The 23,836-nt window shown below is 33.9% G+C and overlaps 1 protein-coding gene across 1 annotated transcript; it reads left to right on the forward strand.

The window, feature by feature from the left end:
* Nucleotides 1-3,644: 3,644 nt before the first annotated feature.
* On the forward strand, nt 3,645-23,512 carry LOC138699825 (uncharacterized). The gene is made up of 2 exons (XM_069826011.1): nt 3,645-3,751; nt 19,546-23,512. Exons 1-2 carry the CDS (start codon nt 3,749-3,751, stop codon nt 21,637-21,639), a joined length of 2,097 nt encoding a protein of 698 aa, XP_069682112.1. The 5' UTR covers nt 3,645-3,748; the 3' UTR covers nt 21,640-23,512.
* The last annotated feature ends 324 nt before the right edge of the window (nt 23,513-23,836 follow it).

Here is a 23,836-nt window from a genome sequence, read left to right on the forward strand (position 1 = left end):
ACGTTAAACTTTTGAGATGGCATATTAGATCCATGTCAATGGCCTAAATATGCGTATCCTTGTCCCACGTTGGATCTACGTATATAATATGTAAGCTTATATCGGATGTTTCTAATTACGGTATGCAGTGCGGTCACGTTACGCTTGATCCAAAGAACGCGGGCGGGAACAAGCCTGCAGAGCGCGAGGTAACACGAGGCATTTTATATCCATAATCTCCGGCGTACTGCACTCATGTAACTTTTATTAATTATTATTGGCATGCACACAATCATCATATTATTTCACTAACCTGTGATAGAAGACGTGTGTGCTTGTATAATTATTTTAAATACATTGAAGTGTGTGCGTGCATTATAGTAATATGCGTTACAAGAGCGGTATGTTGAAGTTTTCATGTTCGAGGAAAAGTCTGAAAAAACGAAACGTAGTTGCGCTTTTTTAATTTCCGAGAATTGAAAGAAAACATACCGCTCGTGTATCGTACATTATTTTGTGCGAAGATCGTTTATTATATATCTGAAAGAGGAATTTATAATTAGTTGCAATGAAATCTCCATCTTGGTTTCTGTTCAATGACGGCAAATTTGCAAAGCAAAAACATCTATCTTCAACATTGTTGCTTTAAAATGTTTTCTGTGTTTACTATACTCCAGCGGGCCGTGATATACGTCTGTCTTCCCCCCCCCCCCCCAGTCTATAAATGCGAACTTAAAACAAACGGTAAGGTTATGTAATGATTTATTTTTCATTTTAATATTTCAACAACATTATTTATATGACATATTGCAGTAATAACATCGGCATCTGGAATCTTGTTGATTTTTTCACGGCTTCCTTAATGTTACTTGCGTCACGAATGCAGTAACTTTAGTGGAGTTGTAGAGTTTACTTAATTTTTGCAAGTATTTAAAAACAATAATTAACAGTGTAATTTAGGTGAAATTGCAGTGGTAAGTTTCCAATTTATAATTATTACCAGGGAACGGATTTATATGGACTAAAAATATATGAAATATGTAAATATATATGTAGTTATTTTTACCAAAATATGGAATTAAATATGGATTTTTACCAAAATATGGAATTAAATATGGACTTAAAATTATAAAAAAATGACTATGTACGTTAAATATTGGTACATTTTAATCAAACTAAACAAAAAATATAATGGACGTACCTTATCTTCCAATGTAGTTTCAACAAAACACAATTTTTATTGTCTGTTACCATAACAATAGGTTACAAACATTTCTTTCAAGTGCTGAAAAGTGAATCTTCTTCTATTGTCTCTGAGGATAGATTTATACTGACTAAAAGAGCGTTCGACGTCACAAGAAGTAACTGGTACATAATTCAATTTCACAATGTCTGCTGGGGATAAGTCCAAGTTAATCTTCACTGTTGATTCACCACTCATCACAGCAACAACCTTTTGTAGTTCTTCATATCCAGGGTTTTTTGAAAGTACAGTGTCCACCTTAGCTCTTACTGCATCTGCAACTTTACCTCTACCACGATTCAGTTGTTCCACAGTACTATTTATAATTTCAAAACTTTCAGATAGTGAAAGGTGCCTATTTTGGAGACTTTTGAGCGTTTTTATGATGCATGAAAATGTATGCTGAATGTGAGCTAAGTCATTCTTCACACTTATGTCACAGGTAACTGTTTTCGCAGTATCAATTGAGACTGCATCTTCAGAGTCCAATGCAAGGAGAACATTGTTAATAGAGTCTATATGTTCGGCATAATATTCAACTGCTTCTAGCCATGTACCCCATCTAGTTAAAATTGGCTTTGGTGGCAATGGAATTTCAGGGTACATTTCTTTCAACACGTTAACTCTACTGGGAGCTTTGAGAAATACTTTTTTCACTGATGAAATCAACAAATCTACTTTAGGGAAATTGTCTCTGACCACTTCTGCCACACGATGAAATGCATGCGCCACACAAGTAAAATGAGTCAATTTAGGATATACAACAGATAATGCTTGTCCAGCTTTGACCATATAAGGGGCAGCATCGCTAATAAAGAATAACACATTATCGTACATAATACCCTTTGGCCACAGGATACCCATAGCTTCGTTGAACAGTTTAACTATAGTTTTGTTATTGCACTTTTCTAGAACATCACAATGTAAAAGAATTCGTTCAGAATATTGTTCACTTAACAAACCGATAACTACATTACCAACAAGTCTACCTTCTTTGTCGGGAGTCTCATCAATGGAAACCCAAATTGAACTATCTTTAATTTCATCTCTTATCTTCTGTATTGTCTCATCGTAGATGGATGGAGCATACGTCTTCCTAAGTGTTGACTCATCCGGGATTGTATGTTGAGTATATTTTTCAAGGAATTCCCTGAAGACCTTATTCTTTAGTTTGTAGAGAGGAATATCAGCAGAGATGAGAGAACGGCACAGGTCGATGTTAAACTCAGATCTTACATTCGATGTTGTTGGTTGTGTTAAAAACAATTGTCTCTGCTTGGAATTTAGTTGTTTGTTGGCCTGATGTTTACTAGTTGTAATGTGTTGTTGCACCAGGAACTTTTGTGTAGATGATACTGCACACTGACACAAATTACAAAATAATATTTTATTGTCAGTTGATAAACCATCTTCTTTAAATTCTGAAATGTAACTTGTTAGTTTTGATTTTAAATTGACTGAATGACGTACTTTTGGCATATTTACCGTCTTTATAGTATGATTTACAAAACTGAACCTATGTGTACTCTGACTGGCATTTAACTGTTGAGCTGCACAACTGAAGTCTGTTAAAAATTTTAAATTAAATTAATACAGTTTTGTAACTTACTTTCCCATTGTTGATAGGACTGCTAATTTTCAAATAACTCTGATGTTAAAGGGATTACTGAACATGTGTTTAAATCTCTATTGTTGAAATGTATTTTTAAAAGTTAATGGAATTTTGTTTTGTTTTATTGTTAAACCTAATATAATATGGACTGTTTTATATGAAATATGGAAAATATATGGAAATTAACGAAAATATGTACTAAACTCTAAAATATGGAAAAATATGGAAAATAAAAGTAGGATTTTTCAACCCTACACATTGTGAAACATAAAGATAATGCATAATATAAATTATATTAGCTTTATAAGTAAATATGTATTTACATATAAATCCTTTCCCTGATTATTACTATATTGAACGTCTCTAAAAATAATATGTTAAAAGCCTAAAGCAGTAAAATCAATATGTCACTTAAGCGGTAAGAAGAGGGAAATTGTTATGTGTGTTAGGTTGTGAGAATACTGAATGTGGAATTTTAGACTTACCGCGGATTGGTTTTGTGCAGAAACCAAGCAAATACGCACGATCTCGCACAAAATTAGTTTCATTTCTTATAAGGCCTAATAATAATAATAATAATAATAATAATAATAATAATAATAATAATAATAATAATAATAATAATAATAAAACAGTGATTTTGGTTTCAGAACTAATCGATAAGCAAATGGCTTCAAAATTTGAAGAAAGATATGTGCAGTGCAGTAGCTTCTCAGATCACAAGGTCAGTTTGTTAAAGAGAATGTATTGCTCGTGACGAGCGGGAGTCGCCACTGATTGGGATGTCATGTTGCGAGAGAAGCTGTCGAGTCCAACAACTTAGTGTGTTAACAGAACGCGGACAGGCATGTCGGTCGGGCCGGGGAAGTGATTCATCAGTCGTGAAGTGCCGAGGGGACGTAGCGTTGCGAGCAATGGTAAAGTATAGCACAGCATTGGACGATAAATCACTGAAAATACTCGCAAATAGACACTCAATTGTTTCACAACAAAACTGTTGCAGCTGCATGACATTCTGTACACGGGGAAATAGAATCCAGATAAAGTCTCCACCGTACTCCACCGCTCTGGATCAAGCGATCGCGATTCAGTTACAAGTTTAGCGGATAGAATTCGATTATCGGAAGACAGCTTTAGATTTATCTATCTCTCATTTTGACTGAGTGACTTTTATTTGTTCTTTGATTTAAACAGTACGCAAAGGAATAAGAATCTCAGGCCTTGCAGCTATTTTCTACTGCACTGCATGACTCTTCAATAGCTAATTATATCTTTAAATATTTCTCTTTCTTCGTCATACGTTTAGTCAACTGTCCGAAGACAGGTTTGAACCTCATAAGTGGCACCAATAAGATATCACTCGTTAGGAAACTAAGCCAGGAGATAATGGGGTAAGGCTTTGTCATATGTTAGACTTAATTAAACCTACAGCGGCTCCAGGTGATAATTCTACATTTTTCTTGGTCGTTTTATAGTTCTCACTCCTTTCGGTTTAGGGTAATTGCACGCACCTAACTTCCTATTGTTATAAATTTCAAGATAATCTTAATGTAACACTGAAATTGTCGGAAATACTAAAGCAATTAGGTTCTAATAATATTGTCGTAAGCTTCCGCGGCCGGTGTACATGTTCTGTGGAGAAACTTCCGCACGTACACCGCGTTGTCTTGGTACTAGTGGCTGACGTTTCGACCGCTGTGTTGTGGTCATCCTCAGAGCAGTGGATAAGGAAATAGTGTGTGAGCTTGTATATACTATATAGGAGTCTCAAGAGGACTTTATACATATAAGCCCACACTTTCCTTATCCACTGCTCTGAGGATGACCACAACACAGCGGTCGAAACGTCAGCCACTAGCACCAAGACAATGCGGTATAAGTCCGCAAGTTTCTCCACAGACCAGGTTCTAATAATATTTACAAGTTACAAAATATATTTGTAAACTAAAATCTTTTTATTGATGAAAAAGTAGTAATGCCTACCATTGCCCTACCAAGTGTGGAAATGTGCCGCAGGCAGTTGGGGTAGTAGTAAGCAGATACAAATGCAATTGGAATATGTATTAGGCCTAATATGTATAGAATCAACATTTAGCAACGATATGCACAAATTAGAGAAACATTACACTAAATTTTCTTTCACGTGGACAAGCAAAATATATATACATACATGCATACATGCATACATGCGTAAATGCGTACATGCATGCATACATACATACATACATACATACATACATACATACATACATACATACATACATACATACATACCGAGTAAATAACGCTATAGATAAATTGAACGAAGACATTGACTCGATTGTGACATGGACAAAGAAACTCCATCTTAAAATAAATTCTGGAAAGACACAAATTATATTAGGACACAAACGGCAAACCGACGCTGTAAAACACCTTGACATTTCCCCCGTTAAAGTAAGTACAATGCATATCCCTTTCAGTTCTTCAGTAAAAAATCTTGGCATTCACATGGATAATAATCTCAACTGGGACTTGCAAATCACAGAAACCTGCAGAAAAATATATTCTATTATGCATGTGCTGAAAAGGATAAATGTTCATCTCCCCTCTTGCTTAAAAAAGTCTCTTGTGTAGACACTTATATTTCCTATTTTGACTATGTTGACATTTTACTGACTGATCTCTCCAGCGACAACAAAACGAAACTTCAACGTGCTCATAATTTGTGTGTACATTTTGTAAGCAATGTTCGTAAATATGATCATATTACCCCATCCCTGGAAGCAATAGGTTGGCTTAAACTAGATAAGAAAAGAAATTTACATTCACTTTTCTTTCTCTTCGAAATCTTGAACTCTTCTATTCCTTCGTACCTGTCGTCTCGCTTCACTTACCTTTCTTCCCACCATAATCTGAACACACGCTCTCGTCATGAAACAATACTAACAATACCATCCCATCGCAAATCCTCATACTCATCCTCTTTCACAATAGCCCTGCCAAGACTCTGGAATTCGCTACCTGCTAGCATCAGGGACTGTCGAAATAAAATTGAATTTAAACGCAAACTTACTAGACACTTGGTCAGTAATTGATTTCTTGTAAATAGTTTCCTTAATCTATCACAAAATATTTCAATTCCAGTAATTTCATCACTATACAATTTTGTTATTCTAGGTTTAATTTGTAATTCAGTAAATATAAAATATTCTTTGTTTTTCTATGACTATTACACTCTTACTATGTCATACTACTTTTGACCAATAAACGGTACGAAAGGACGTATTTCAACCAATCATGGCTGCTTATCGCACAATTTTATCGCGTCCCTAGCATTTGTTTAATTTTATCGCGTCCCTAGGATTTGTTTCTTTGTTTGCCAACATTTGAAACTGCGCTGGTCTGGACGTCAAAAAAAAAATATATATATATATATATATATATATAAATATAAAATTACAAACCATTCCAGTCGATGCACAGCAGTTTCAAATATGACTCGCATTGGCATTCAAGAACAAGAATTAATAAAAATCACTGATCATACCTATGCATCTTCTGAAATCCGATTTACAAATAAATGAAGAGCACCATTCGGAAATCCTGAATAAGTTGAATACACCATGTAGGCCTAAACCAACGAGTTCCACTTCTATTACGCACACGTCCAATATAACATCAACTGAACCACCAACCACATTCAAATTTGAAAATTGTACATTCAATAATTATTCCTTTTAAAATTATTCATGTTTATTTTTTATGTCATCGTCGTTAATTAAAACTTTTCTAACACTTGTGTACAGTATATTAGTTAGGTTATGTTATAGCTTCTGCTATATGATATTATGGATAGTCACGTATCAGAGATTGTTTAATATTAAGATTTATTGAAAATCATCTGTCAAGTGACGTTGATTACTGGGATTCGGATAATTGAAGTGGAATGTTGCATTTTAATAAAAATGAAACTGAATCAACAAAGCCTTCTTGACTAGTAACATTGCCATCGTGTATAATAGATCGAGAACTTCTCGACGAGAAGGCATTGCTCACTACTGCCATCTAGCATGCATCTAGCGTAATATTTGTAATGTTGAGTTGGTACAATAATACATTTGAAGACAGTTGTATTTTCGTAAGTCAATTAATATTTTATTGTATTGGAGTACTTCGTTACTTCTAATCTTTATATTCTTTCTTCTAATCGTATAATAGTCATTTAAATCCCACTCGAGTTTTGATTTTCTCTAGATAAATCAAAATGTCTAGTGAGATTACTGTTGATAAATTATCTAGGTTTAATTAGTCAGGTAATCTTTTCGTACTTTGATTTTTATTGTAATTGTAATTGTAAATCTAATGCTAATTATAATTTTATTTGTAATTGTAATTGTAAATTTAATACTAATTGTAATTTTATTCTTTATATTATAGTTGGAATCTCCTGGTAAAGGGGCAGAGAAGGCCTGACGGCCTTATCTCTACCAGGTTAAATAAATAAATAAATAAATACTAATACTAATACATACATAGATACATACATACTCCATCGAAGTCACATGACTATCAGTACAACAGAGCATTGCTATTATATCTATGGATACATTTGCTGTTAATTTTCTTACTCTTATAAATCGAAAACCAATAAATTCACTTAGCTGTATTATTTAATGTGAGGATGACGGTGGTTTTCTTATTTTTAAACGAGTTTCGAGAGATTATACAGGACAATATATCCTGATATTTTTTATAGGGCATAAGATGACGCTTCCAGCATCCTATCCATGAGATCAAAGTACGATTCTTTGCAACAAAGAACGTGTTACTGTTCAGAAGCTTGTGGAATAACTGTTCAAAGACGCAGTTGAAGCAGAACATAAATCAGCATCGGAACTTCATCTTTACTCAAATTGTTAGAGAGTGAAACAGCTTCGAGTGTAAAAATGTTTTAAGACAACAACAGTTCCACAGTTCTTATTTCAGAACGAACGACTTACGGTTTATTAACATGAAATAACCATGGTTGTAAACTTTTACGCCATGCAGTAACCAATAAGAAAATATGGTCACTTTATCTTCTTGTTTATTATGAGAATCTGCACATTCACACTTGATAATAAACCGGGTCCAGACTTTTATGACCAAACTGCAACGTGCCCAAAGCCAAAGGTAAGTCACACCAGTATAATCGCCTCGGTGTGAGTAGACGACGCATTCGTTTAGTTACATATCACGAGATCGGGATTTATACATTGTTGTTTGAAGACAGGTTTGAACCTCACAAGTGATATCAACAAGGCACCAATTATGAGGCAACTAAGCCAGGAGATAATGGGGTAGTGTGGCCAGTTCCTTTCACCCTCTATTGCATACATCGCCGACTAGCTACATGTTACACTAGTCGGACTTCAGATGTATACAAACAATTGTTCTTCCTCTGATACATATTAAGTGAAATGTACTACTTGATAAAAGATGTACATATCAGCCAGAACCTCAATCAGAGGTGGGTTGGGACGACCTTCGAAAATCCAGGCAACATATCGTCGGTTTACAAGAAAAACACATTAAGTCAAAAATAATATTTCTGGGAAAAAAAAAAAAAAAAAAAAAAAAAAAAAAAAAAAAAAAAAAAAAAAAAAAAAAAAAAAACGCTTGAACGTTCTTGACAAAACTGAATTGTCATAATATTATTTTAAGTAATTTGTTTCTCGTTATGTGTATTTCATCTTCCAATTCTAGGTTTACATACGCACATTATGTACATTATATAGCCTTTTCCTAAGAAGTAATATTTTTTACTTAATGTGTTTTGTTTGTAAACCGACGATATGATAAAGATAAGTGATATTTCGAAGTCCAGAGAACGCGGAGAAACATGAAAAAGTAGTCTATATGTAAAATATAATTAAGTATAAATATATAGGTAGGCTATGTGTACACCACCTATATACAGAGTGAACCGTAAGTAACGTCATTAATTTCAAGGGTTATTCTTTGAGATATTTCAAACAAAATATTTAATACAATTTTACTCGTTTTTGCTTTCTTCTCGAGATAAAAATTGTTTTATATGAAACACTTCGTAGCGTGTTTTGGAAAGGCCATTGATTTATTTCCCAATATGCTCAGTCAATTTAAGAGAACAGTGTATTAAGATAATAAATTATGAAAGATTTTAGTTTTGACCTTTAAATGTAGTGAAATTTCATCCGAACAACTACTAAGATTTATTTTAAATCATCCGTCCTCAAGTGAGGTTGACCACTGGGATCCGGAATTAACAAACATAAAAGATAAAGGGAAATGAAACGAGCAAAATAATGATTCGATTTGTACATTAAAACAAAAATTTATGTGTTAACATATAGATGATAGTGTAGAATTTGAAGAGAGGCCTTCAGAATATCCATTACAATCTTCTGAACCTCATAAAAGGGAATTTTAAAGGATTTAAGGATATTATATGTAAATTTTGGTAAACAATCCCTCGCTCCAAATAGTAAGCCTGTAACATCCCAGTTGTAAAGCGAAATGCCATATGTTTCACTGAGGTATGGAAGAGAAGGTAGATATTTAGCTCGCTTGTCATCATTTATCTGCAGTGCTTGATTCGTGTCTCGTTCAAAGCAAATCGAAGGGTCTAAGACCATCGCTTTCTGAGTTCTTCTATTGATGGCAATTATATCGACTCTTCTATGAGAATCGTCTTCAGACACACAATGAATCTCCTCTTGTACTTCCCATCCTCTGTTTCTTAACAGGTTGGCAATCGCTGTACATCGTAAATTTCCTTTGCAGAACGAAAAGTTACGTTTGTTCGGATCAAATTTCTGCACATTCATTGTCACAATACACTGCTCTTTTAAATTGACTGACATATCGTGAATTAAATCAATGGCTTTCTGAAGATACGCTATGAAAAGTTTCATATAAAACATTATTTTCTCGAATAGAAAGCAAAAACAAAAAACATTGTATTCAAGTTTTTTGTTTGAAATATCTCAAAGAATAACTCCTTGAAATTAGCCCTTCAGTAGGCCTACTCAAATACTTTTTCATAACGTATTCAGTCCCGTGGGAGACAGAATAATGATAATTATGGATGAATTATAAACATTTGTAACTCTGGCACCGTAATCGATGTTTATAAATAAGTTATCAATTAGCACTGTTAGTAAAGTACCGAATAAAAGATGGCTTGCCATTAAAATAGAGCCCTAATAACAACATTATTTCGAATTACTAAAAGAGTGAGTCGTTGTTAATTCTTTGTAATATGGAAACCTAATCACATTTACTTTTGCTGCTAATTGCTGTGCTCTTCGTGGCTACGATGCCAATTTACAACAAGACGTCCAGAAGTCGTGCTCGAACATAATAATTGTAACAGGTAAAAAGGTATATTTTTTATTGCAACAGCCTGAAAACGACATTTTTAAATTGACACTGCAAAGTGCTGTCCCCTCTGCTATCAATTAATTGAGAATCATTGCAACTGACGGAATAAAAAGTCTAGACAGCGCTAGTATTACATACATCTGGTCAGTCTTGTCTCGTTTTTAACGACTTTCTGAAATGTACTTGCCACCACGAATTTTATTTCTTTCCGTTAAAAGTACAGAAACTTGGAGACAATTACCGAAATATATCAGCACATCCACTTTGTAATTCTTAGAAACTGCACAATATATCGAGATCATAAAGTTTTAAGTGACATTTTCTACTTACAGTGCAATTACATATTTTCTTTAAGAATCCCTCGTCTCCATAAACCTTGGACAAGTTACTGCTACTATTATTATAAAATTCCCTCGAGAATATAACACAGTTATAAATATATAAATTACTACGAACCTAGAATAAGTTATGTAAATATAGACACACAACACACACTCTTTCGTCTCTACAGCACTATAAGCATCACCTTTACGCAGACGATTTACAAATCTATATCCATACAACCCTTGACTCACTCAATGACGCAAAACGCAATCTTAACGAGGACCTTGAATCCATATCTGCATGGGCCATAAAGTTCGGTTTGACTCTCAATGCAAGAAAATCACAAGCAATCCTAGTGGGACATCATCGTCTATTATACAACATTACTCCTGCTCTTCCAGACAAATTAAACGACACAATAATCCTTTTTTTGCTTCCTGTGTTAAAAACCTTGTAGTTTACTTCGATACGCATTTAAACTGGAATAACCAAGTAGGCTAACTCATATTATCAAAAAAGTGCTTTCCATACTAAATTCCTTAAACACCATTCGAAAATTTCTCCCGCTATCACTAAAAAAATACTAGTGGAAACACTAGTAATGTCCCACTTTGATTATTGTGATTTTTTACTAACTGACCTCAATGTCAACCAGTCGCAAATATTACAGCATGTTCATAATTCTTGTGTTCGCTTCGTCTGCGATGTCCGTCGCTTTGACCACATTACCCCATCCTTCCAAACTCTAAATTGACTACGGCTTAACGAACGTAGAAATGTTCATTCCCTTGTTCTCCTTTTCCAAGTCCTTCACACCTCTACACTTACCTACCTTGCCTCCCAATTCAGTTACCTGTCATCGTATCACAATCTCTTCACACGTACGCAAAATAGCTGCATACTAGCCATACCAACATCCTGTCTCTGTAGTGTCAATTACAGAAAGTTAGTTGTAGATAGATAACATTAAGATACATGGAATATATGCGTCGACGAAGAAAAGGCCATACAGAGGGAAGATTGAAAAATGCTGAAAGTGAAAGACTTGACCTTGGGCAGAAAACAATAAAGGAACGAATATTATCACAAATAAAATTACTAGATTTGATCTGATGGGATACTTGTTTTTAAATGAAATTATTTTAGTTTTATTAACTGATATATGAAAATTATATTTTTTGCACATAATAGTAGATGAACAGAGTGCTGAAGTTCACCCCCCTGTCTTGTATTAAAATTCGGTCATTTCAATAGTATCTACCCAAAATTGTACAGCGTGATGTAGTACTAGGACTGGCATACAGATGGCATAGTCTGAGAAGCGTAATACGCTCTCAGAAGGCTAAAAGTTACTCTAGTGAGATTTAATTGAACCTTGAACCTAAATGACTGATCGACAGGTGAATTCGAGTCCTCCTCCAGAATATATTTGTAAATTTTATGACCGATAAGTACCAAGCAGTCTCTTAATAATTATAAATTCATCGGTTGACGCTACAGACTATCATATCATTTCATTCTTTCAAGTAAGAAAATAGGTCGTATGGTCGTAGTGCCGAAAAATTTCTAGAAATAGTTTATATTATAAATTAGTTTCAAAGACGAGTCAAATTAGTCCTGAGCACATCAACACCAAAATACTATTGTGACTATCGTTTTTATCCTCAGTGTCTTTTAGCGATTTTGCAGAAGACTTCAGAGCCTTCACAACAATGCTATGGGTCGACTTTTTTGTTTTATGGTTTGAGCATAAGAGACTGTTTCAGTAATATAGAGTTTGTAATAGTGCATTATGCAACGAGCCTATAATGATAGTAATTAAGAAGCGAGCATGGACGTTTATGAAACGAGCGCAAGCGAGTTTCATAATTTTCATTCGAGCTTCTTAATTACCATTATAGGCGAGTTTCATGTGACTTTTTATGCTCGACCATATTTCTAACTTGAAATTATTCAGATGTATACATTTTATTTGTATCTGACAAGATCGGAAGTGACCTTGTTCTAGGTCGTGAATTGTGAGATGTGCGCAGACGCGAAAGTATTGATTTTTTCCGAGGAACAATAATGTCATTGACCTTGATGTAATCCCATTAAACTTGGTATAACCTTGATTATTGAATTCGACATTGAAAAACGAGATGATAAATTGAATTTATTTGAATATTATTTACAATTAACGCTAATTATTATAGTAACAGAACATAACCTTCTGCGACAGTATTTGGATTTCCAGCCTCCGTGACTTTTCGCTAATTCTCTTTCGATTGCATATCCGAGAATAATCGATACTTGCGGTTTTATAACGGTAAAAAGCTGACTTGTCATTGGCTGAACACCTGTAAGCTGAGTTGTCATTGGCTGAACACCTGTACTTTAATGAGTAGGTGTACTTTAATGACATGCATTAAAGGACTGCTACCAGGTGTATAATTACTACATTTCGGCATGGTCGAGCATAAAGATATTTTCCTACGAAGCAAGAAACTTGATCGAGAAAGCTGTTGATTAATTCTGTCGGCATAAGGCTCATTTACGTACCTCAAATATATGACACCGGCTATACAGCTTTATTTCGATAGTAAGAGACACCATGCTGAGGATTTTAGCGCTCTTAGATGCCAGGATTTTCTCCCGGATTTGAAAACAAAAACATCAAACACGTGGCAAACAAGATAATCTTTAGACCACCGAATATATCTTTATCACGTGCATTTTATAAAATAATGTTAAATTAGGAATTGTGTTACATACGACTAAAAACTCCAAACTAAGAATACAATCTGAAAATTGTATTATGAGTTTGTTGATTCTAATTCTGTATAACAATATTGTTAGCAAATAGGAGTGCATTAATATTTATATTTTTTTAGTTACTAAAATACCGGAGATCATATAACAAATAATAGCTTGCCATTGTCTGAATAATGTATCCATTTATAAATTAAATAACGCCGGTGGTAAACTATATCCTTGTCGGACATCAGAGTTTACAGTTAAAACATTTTTACCATTTTTTTTTCTCCACGTGAATACATATATTTATTTCTCTATAAAGACTTCTTATTGCTTATATGAGGTGGAATGGAAGATCTTTCTCTTTTAAATAGTCTATAATAATTATCTGTAAACTTTATCAAAGTCTTTTTCCAAAACCATAAGTAAAACATGAGTTTCTAAATTGGATTCTTGCTTCTTCTGAATTACTTGGTTTAGCGTAAGAATAATATTACTGCAGGATCTTGAACAATTTTATTGTGTATGATGCAATGAGAAAATATTGCTTTTGGTTTATACGCCGGAGTACCTCAAACTGAGACGAGTTCAAGTGGATTTATTGAAGTGAATGCATCAATAATACTAGCAGTAATAGAAATGCTGTTACTACACGCAGCCAAAGGGCGTATTCAGGATGGATAGAAGGGCCATTGTCCCCTGTCCACTACAGGAAATTAAAGATTAAGAACACATGAGGCGTTCCGCTTGTAGCGAATTCTTTCAAGGGGTGCCACACTATAAAGAGCCCACTTGGAACTAAATCTCCGGAAAAGGAAAGCCAATGATTTTGTTCGGAAAGTGATGAGTTACTTTTAGCACTCATATAGGCCTATGATCTAATTACGACATTTAAAAAATCGTTTTCGAAATTTCATTGAAAGCACAAGTTTGCAACGTCTCTGACATCGAAAAATTGACTTTGGATATACTATCGGTGTATCGTCTCTTTACAGCGATTTCTACTAAACTAGGTGACGAATTTTGTTAATATTCAGTATTATTATTTATATTCTTAGTTTAAATTCAGTCTAAGTTTTCAATACCAGAGGCAATAACACAACAAGGTGAGCACAACGGTGAACAGGATGCAGTGGGCTCAATGCCAAGATTTTTAACAAACATTTTAACGTATTTATTATCTATGGGCGAACCACTGAAGAAATATTTTAAATATTTCGGATTAAAGGAGAGAACAAAAACATATTTTATTTATTTACCAAACACCACCACAGTGGCCTGCCTAACGACGAAGTGTATCTAATAAAATGTAATAACTTTAAATTACGAAAAAGAACATAAACATAAGTTTAGAATACATGTAACATAAGTGTAAAGTAATTGAACTTATGTGTCGTTGTTATAAATTATACTTCATGATTCTAATAGACGACTTAAAGGCCGTAAGGACAATTTCTCTACAGATTGTTTACGGTAAATTATACTGTCGATAAAAATTTAAACATTTTATTGTTGTAATTCCTCGACTTCCAATGCATAGGATTATAATTTCAATTTCTCCAGGTGGTAACAATTTTTAAGGAAGTCAGATTTTGGTTCATACATTTGTTTCTTATCTTTGTCTACTGTAACAGCAATATCATTTTAAATGTCGATTTCGTAAATGTGAAAAATGGTATTAGGATTCACTGGAGTGTAATATAATAGTTTATTTATTTAATCTGGTAGAGCTAAGGCCAGTAGGCCTTCTCTTCCGCCCAGCCAGACTCTAATTCTAATTGAATACAATTGCTTACATAGTTATTACATTAATATCTAGACCGTAAAACAACATGAAAGTAAATAATGAAAGTTGGATAAGTAATGTTAGTATGACAATAATAAACATTGGTAAGAAATAGTTATAATAATAATAATAATAATAATAATAATAATGAAATAATTTAGATATTTATCTGTGATATATATATATAACCATTAAACATTGAGAAACCTGAAACAGCTATTATTGTTAACAAGAATTGTTAGAAAAATATTTCGTTAGCCTATTCTTAAATTGGTTTGATGTCTGACAGTCCCTGACATAAGGTTAATATAAGGTTTTATTTAAATTTGTCAAATTAAGTCTGGGTTCATGATTGAAGAAATAATTTTATAGTAAATGTATGTAGTGCATATTTTATATTAAACATTAAAATTCTAGTCATTTCTTATTGATTAAGACACATTGGTACACGTTGAAATAATCCTTACGTGCTTTTGGCTGTCTTATGTTCTATTAAACTGATTCTTAATCATTCAAGAATTATTTTATATTCAGACTTTATTTATACGTAGTTCTGAATTTTGCGTAGTTTAAATTATTCCTTTTAAGTTATGTACAATCCAGATTTTACCTTATAAAGTATATAATATATAATTCTTCATATTTAATAAGGAGATTAATTGGATTGGCAAACATAAACATTTCATGAGTTAAGTAGAAATTTTGTTAATTCCCTTTTAAACTTTTTTCTCTCTTGGCCGTTCAGAATTTTAAAATAATAATTAAACATTGCTATGAAGACTGTAATACAAGAATCGTGAACTCCTTTCTTAAAAAGCTGAGAAGGATATTTGAATCGGAAATTTGCAAAAGGGACTAAGTCCGAAAAAGTAAATTTTAAGAAAACAACAGAAAACCTTTTTGTATGGATCTGGATGTATAACAGTCCAAACATGTTGATACACAATTTAAATGTGTACAAGCTATGTAACTTAGTTCCTTTTAATGCTGAAATCCAAGAAGAGTCTATGGAGAGCCAGAAACGGGTATAAACTCAATTTGCAAAAAATATGGACTTGGTCCCTTTTGTAAATTTCTGATTCATTTGTAGATCTGATTTTCATTAAAATTATAAATGTTTCGATTAGTAATAAAGTTTTTATATTTTAAACATAGAACATAATCAGGGAAAGAATGTACCCAGTAAGTAAAGTCTAGATTTCTAAATTTTGAGATATATTTTTACAGAATTTCCCTTAATGCATACTCGTTCTCTTAGGTCCTTCTTTTATAAAACAAAAATATGTTTATTTTCGGATCAGCTGTTAGCCTACAATATTAACCAATATTTCATTTCATTGAAGGATGAAAATACGTAAAGTATGCTATTTTAAGGGCACTATATACATTTTTCAACATTTATTTTGTAGGCATGGGTTATAAATGATTAGTCGATATTGTAAATAAATATAGGCTTCAAATAATTAAGGCTGTGTAATGTACAGTACTACATTTCATCACCGAACTGTTAAATTGTTTAATTTAGAAATTTGGCTACATTTGTATAATAACACTCCAAGTAAACTGCTTTTATCCAGTACATTCTTGTATGTCGTTACCTCATAATCCTACAGAAGTTAGTATCAAATGTAGTTGATGAAAGGTCGTTAGCAAACTTTATGTTCAATAGTGTTGTGCTGTGACAGACTGTACAATAATGAAGGCACATCACGTACTGTTGAGTTGATATCCACTGTAGGGTCGAAACCACACTTCATTGGTCGAGTTGAATTACCCATTAAATGAACAATATTACGAAACTTGAGTCTAAAACTGGCTTAAGTACGCATTCAATAAGGTTGTTCCTGCTGTGCTTTACGGTAGAATTTTCGTCCTTACAGACAAAGGCCTATAATATCTTCTTTTGCTCTATTGTTAATAGTGTACATTTTGATCAGCGGAGGCTTGTTATATAGAAATGTTTTTGGTTTATAGAAATCGATTTATTATTGAATCAAAGGAATAAATATATTCAATTTCTATTCAAAATTTTAGCTGTATTGTACACATTCTGATTGTATTAAAATTTTTAGCTTTATTGTATTATTTGCAATCATTGTTCGTCCAGTAATGGAATATGGTGCTGCATGTTGGGATCCTTACAGATTAGAACATATTAAGACAGTGGAAAAGATTCAAAAACGGGCTCTCAAGTGGTGTCGTAATAATTCACCATTAAAATGGGACGCACTCACGGACCGGGGAACGCGAATTCGATTATGCGCGATGTTCAAAACATACAGAGGTGAGCCTGCCTGGAGAGAGATATAAAAATTGGGTTGCAGCCGTCAAATTACTCTTCAAGGAACGACCACGCATATAAATTCAGTGAAAGAAGACAGAGGACGGACACTGGAAAGTTTTCTTTTCTCAGTCGTACTGTCAGGGACTGGAATGCTTTACCTGCAGACTTACTAAAGGCTTTACCAATAACCAAAAATGTATTTAAAAATAGGTTTAAGGACTTTACTAATAGCCGGTAGTATATTATACACATTACTTGAAGGGTGTAATTGATATCTTGTTATTTGAAGTGTTCTATCAGTGAGGAAGTGTGTTGTGTCAGTGAAGTGTGTAGTGTCAGTGAAGTCTATTGTGTAAGTGAAGTGTGTTGGTGTCAGTGAAATGGCTGTGCAATGTATTTGAATAGTGAAATGTTTAGAAGTGTTAGTGAAATCAGGTAGAATCAGTGCAGTGAGTGAGTTGACAGCGAAATAAGTGTAGTGCCAAAAGGTACTTGTGCAGGTATGAACCTGTCACACTCGTGGGTCTTAGTTCGAACTTAGGGTTAAGATACAAATTAGATTTACTTTAAATGTTATTTTAAGTGACCATGCTTCATTTAATTTAGGATGCTCCTTGCTATTATTATTATTTTATTATTATTATTATTATTATTATTATTATTATTATTATTATTAATTATTGTTTTTTTATTAGTTGTGTTTATTATGAATTGTCATTACTGAGTGTAATTAGTTACCACTGCCACCGGGTATATACCCATTTGCAGTGTGAATAAATACATACACATACATACATTATATTAATTTGTGTTCAAGTGACAGGAAGTTTATTTGTCGCTTGATTAAAGACGGTTTTACAATGTTTTCTCTAGTTACGTTAATTTCCCCTGCTATAACACTATAAGTTTTCCATTTTCATATTATCGTCTTCACCATAATCGTCACGGGAGAAAATATGCTGTCTTCCAGGCTAGAACTATATCGAACCTTCGAGATAAGGTTACCAGATACGAAAAACAGGATAAAAGGGGGCCAGAATAAAATAATTGTAGAGCTATTATATGTTATGATTTTTTATTAAAATGCCACTTGGATTTGCAAAATTATCATCACTTGTTACATCATATAGACTTATACTAAATAATTAGCAGTGCAACTTCAAAAATGAAACAATTTGCAATTAACCCTTAAATTTGCAAAACTTCATTTCTCACACTACTTTATTAAACCTTGCCGGACCGTAAAGAAAACAACTATCGCAATGTACAGATTTTATATGTCGTACAATATTATAGTATTGTGAAATTTTAGTTTTCCTACCAATTTTTTTCTATTGTTCTATTAAAATTATAGCATATAGCATATTAACCTGTTCTATCCTATAGGATACTTTGTCAATTTGATGGTTAACATAAAAATCTATGCAATTACTGTACAGAATCTTTTCTTGCCAGTACTGTGCACAAAAGCATGCATGAAAAATGCCAAGTTATTTTTCAATATATGTTATATGTAATTGGAAAAACTATTTCACTGATCATATTTTTTTGCTGACAGATGACTGAAAAAATTCTGAGGTCTTTCTCTACATTCGGAAGAATAATTGTGTGTCTTCACAGTTCACTAAAATTACATTTGAGTTTAATAAAATAGGTTTTTGACGAGTTTCATAAAGGGAGACAATTATAAATAATGCCATATTTTTAACAAAATTAAATAAACTTATTGTTGAAGATTCAGTATAACAAAGAAGTGACAAATGTATATTATTACGAGTAGAGAGATCAAGTGTATCAAAGAAAGTATTCCTTATGCTATTGTAAGATCAACGGAAGAAGTGAGAGACCAGAGATCAGATTAATTTCAGAACCTGGATGCATATGCCATGATAAAATACTTTCAAGAATTCTAATGTGCTCTTGATTTATCTAGTTATGGTTCTCGTATGTCATATTGCTATCGAGGTCGACATTGGGAAACAAATATTCGTAATCTGTGGCATTCGATTTAAGAAACTTCACCGTGCACATCTCACGCAGTGTTACGAAGACAGCACAGATCCCAGTGTATAATTTATTATCTGAGTTATTATATTTACCCAATGATTCATTTAATTGATTTCAACTCTTAATTTCTTCGAATTAACTATCACCACTTATTTCTGTACACAAAGTAAAATAATTTTTGTTTTTAGGCCTGGTTTGGAACGGTGATTCCTATTCGAGTGGTGCTTGCATCTCTGTTGTTGCTGCCTGCAATCATCCTATGGTTGTGGTTACTGGAGGAAGCGATCCGGACGTCGACACAGTGTCCCTCAGAATGTTGGTGCGACCCAGGTCGTCGAACAGCCGACTGCTCAAACGCTTCGCTCAAGGACATTCCTCAAGGGTTCCACGAAGAGATAAAAGACCTCAGACTCGACCACAACAGCATCTCCGTCCTCAAGAAGGACATTTTCCTCACGGCAGGACTTTACTTGCTGGAGATCCTCAGCGTATGCTATACCGGTCTTATTATCGTGGAACCGGGTGCATTCAGGGGACTTCCCAAATTGGAGCAGCTCCATCTACATAACAACAGAATTCGTACACTCCAACCCGGAACTTTCGCCAACATGACGATGTTACGTGGACTGCACCTAGCGAACAATCAGATACAGAGCGTCGACCCTGGGCTTTTTATAGATCTTGCTAATTTGGATTACATCAGCCTGGAAAGCAACTCAATACAACAACTACAGGCAGATGTTTTCTTGGGATTAACCCGGCTCAGAAATCTTTGGCTGTCTGAAAACCAAATAAGTTACTTACATCCGGCCACGTTCAAACACATGAAGAAGCTCAGGCTGATTTGCCTTGAGAACAACACAAATCTACAGATTCCAACAGACAAGCCATTCATTGACGTGCCAACTTTGGAGAAATTATTTCTGTCTGACTGCAATATTACAAGTTTGTCTGCTAGAACTTTCCAGAAGACAAGATTTCTAACTACACTGTTTCTTCAGAGTAATAACTTAAAAACTTTTGATATGGGGATATTGAAGATGTTACCTTATCTCTCTACTTTGTACCTGTATAAGAACCCTTTACACTGTGACTGCCAGATGCTCAAATTATGGAAGTGGTGCCGAGATCATGAGGTAAAGACAGGAATTGAACACGATGTCCCTAGATGTGACAGTCCTGAAGAAGTGTCTGGTTTGTGGTGGGGTGTTTTAGGACATGCTCAATGTAGCAGGGGCGATCAAGTAGAGTTCAAAGGCGATTACAAATCAATTGTGCATGAATACGTCTCCCGGAACGCTGAGATTGAGAAGTACCTCAATTTCCTCAAATATGGACAGACTTCGGTCTACGCAATTCTTTTCCTGATCGGAACAGTTGGCAATACCACGGTCCTTGTCATAATCGCCTGCAATAAACGCATGCGGACTGTATCATATGCATATATTTTTAATCTCGCAGTTGGAGATTTATTTTCTCTCACGATGAACTTGCCGCTGTATCAGGCCATGGTACTCTCCCAGCATTGGATACTCGGAGAGTTCTTGTGCAAATTAGCTGTATTTTTCCGTCCATTATCAATAGGAGTATCCGGATTCTCCGTCACGGTTTTGAGTGTTCAGCGTTACTACGCCACTCTGGGATCGCTGCGCCTCTCCTCAAGACTGACCACGATTCTCATCATCCTGGCCGTTTGGGCCATAGCGATCTGCTGTGCTCTACCTTCAGCTTTTTCAGTGCATGTTGATCACAATTTGATCTGTACGTCAGACAACATAGAATACTATCGCATGGTCGATCTGTTTCACCTCTTGACGTTCTGTATAATGCCACTGTGCGTCATTGTGACTATGTACGTCATGACGGCACGTCAACTTGTGCAGAGTGCTCGCCGCATGAAAACAGACGCTAAGGCCTGCAAAACCCTCGCGAAAGTTGTGCTGGGACTTGCCATTGTGTTTTTCATAAGTTTTGTACCCTACCATGTGCTGTGGACAGTTATCGTCTGGGAGATCATCCCTCTAGAACTCGATATGACGTATGTGGTGTTCGCGTCTTCGTGTCTCCTTGTGCTGAACTCCTGTTTCAATCCTATAGCTCTGTATTGTACAAGCATCACCTTCAGGAGACAGTTCAAACACTACCTTCTGTACTGCTGCCGACGGTCTAGCACCAGACTCAGGGACGAAGAAGAATCTGATCTGCCTGCAGAACAAGCCTCAGACACGAACACTCCAGTTCGTTATCAACGCCGCTCAACTTCAGAAATAATTCTATTTTAATTAATAATGCTTCAGTTTCAAGTGAATGTGTCGCGTTTCGTCCAAGATGAAGTCTATAGATTCAAATTGCTGCATATATCCGGAAAAAATAGTCACTTACCGAACTCGGTTACAAAATTGTTACTAGTTTCAAATCGTAATTGTTTCATGCCCCAAAAATGTGCTAGTTTACAGAACTCAGTTTAATAAAATTCAAGGGAACAACTTATTTTATTAAATAATAATAATTAATTAATTATTAAATTAAATGTTATTAATTAAAAATAATTACAGAGAAGCAATTTCTCTGACTAATAATTGTAAACTAAATACTTTGCTACTCGAAGCTGTAAGAGTAATTAGGAAGAATTCTGAACGTAGTGTTCTCTGTTATAACACATGATAGCAAATTGGGTTACAAATCCAGAGAACACGTGAACATACGAGATTTAACACTCGTCAACAACAATTGCCTGTATATTCTCGTTTTGTGTGTGATGACAGGAAAGCTCAGCTACTTCGAAATATTCACATTAGTGAAACGATCATGAGAGTTCATTTCTTGAAGTGAAGGAAAAACAATAATGTAAACAATAACGTGTGTGCTGATTATTTTAGTTTAAACAGAGTGGGATGTAACTATTTTCATTGCTGGTATCAGAGATACAACAGATTGTCAAGATGTATATTACTGTGGAACATTTACATACATCTATTATTATTCCTGGAGAAATGCAGACAAACGGTTAGTTATGTCTTTAAGTTACCTCAGTCAACACACAATATTTTACCCGCTTACCTTCATATGATCTGTGTGTGACCAAACACTGTTTTATTATTTGACCTGAATATGTGTGTGAATTACGTAGTTTTATGCAAAAGAATTAACACTCTACATAAAATATTTTTAAATCGCAATTGTTCTGACAACAATTTGTTATGCAGCTGCTAATTTTTCAATTGTATAAAACCAGGCATAGAGTAAGTTATCTCCTAATATTAATATATTAATATTTATTCCTCAACTTCATTGTTGTGTGTGGAAGTTTTAAGTTTTATTAGTATGTTGTAGGCATAGAATACGGCATTGTAATATGTTTTCTGGAGAAACTTATTTAGATTAATTTTATACTATTTCTTAGATTCTTATAGGCCAGTTTCTGTAAAGTAATACTGTAGGATAATAAAAGTAGCTAAATTAATTATCAAAAAATAGCAATGTAGATAATCAATATAATTATAACATATTAACAAGAAGATAAATTACAGTTTTTGTAAATTGTCAGCTTATCTTGAAATACAGTAATCAAGAACAACAAAATGTATGTACTGTGCTGAAGGCAATGTTATTTATGAGATTGTGTGTTGTTTTTATATAGCTTTAATTAAAGGGATGATGACCATTAAGTGATAGTTGAAAACACAAGTACAATAATTTTATTTGTTAAACTTCTGGAAAGTATTTTTATATCGTTTGTTTATAACTCAAAGGCTAATTTGTGTGAATATCTAAATTAGTTCATCAAGTCATATTTATAACTTTTCATATACATAGGCTGTTCTATGAATTGTATGAAATTTACTTTTGTACTGACAAAAACTACGTGTTTTATAAATAACTTATTTCCGACATATTTTACAGAGATAACCTCGTTTCAAGAACATACAGAAACTTTGTGTATGATCTAACCTTAGATTCAAAGGTTTACACTTCATCTTAAGTTTGTAATTAAAATTATTTAATAATGTTCCAAGGATATATAGAAATATATGTATTCGTTCATGTATAGTGTGAAAATTTGTAATCAGTTGAATGTATAAGGTATTGACATTTTTGTATCGTAAAACATACAAAGCAATTTTAACTTAACTTTTTCGCTTATTTGAATGAACAAAGAAGCTTACTTGAGAAGTAAATTTGTAATAATGTGAATTAGTAAGTGATAAGTGAATGGATGCGTGAACAACTGGTTGACTGTGAATGGATGAACTAGCGGCTAGGATAGTGAATGGAAACAATTTAATGAATGCATTTGTGAGTGTATGAATAAGGGACTAAGTGGAGAACTAAATAAGTTAATGGATGACTAAGTGTGTGAGTGAATGGATGACTTCGTGAATGAGTGAATGAATGATTGGCTGAGAGAATGAATGGATAACTGAGTAAGTGAATATGTGACTGGCTGAATGAATGAATGAACGAATGAATGAATGAATG

Source organism: Periplaneta americana, chromosome 5, assembly GCF_040183065.1.
Source record: "Periplaneta americana isolate PAMFEO1 chromosome 5, P.americana_PAMFEO1_priV1, whole genome shotgun sequence".
NCBI classification, from domain to species: domain Eukaryota; kingdom Metazoa; phylum Arthropoda; class Insecta; order Blattodea; family Blattidae; genus Periplaneta; species Periplaneta americana.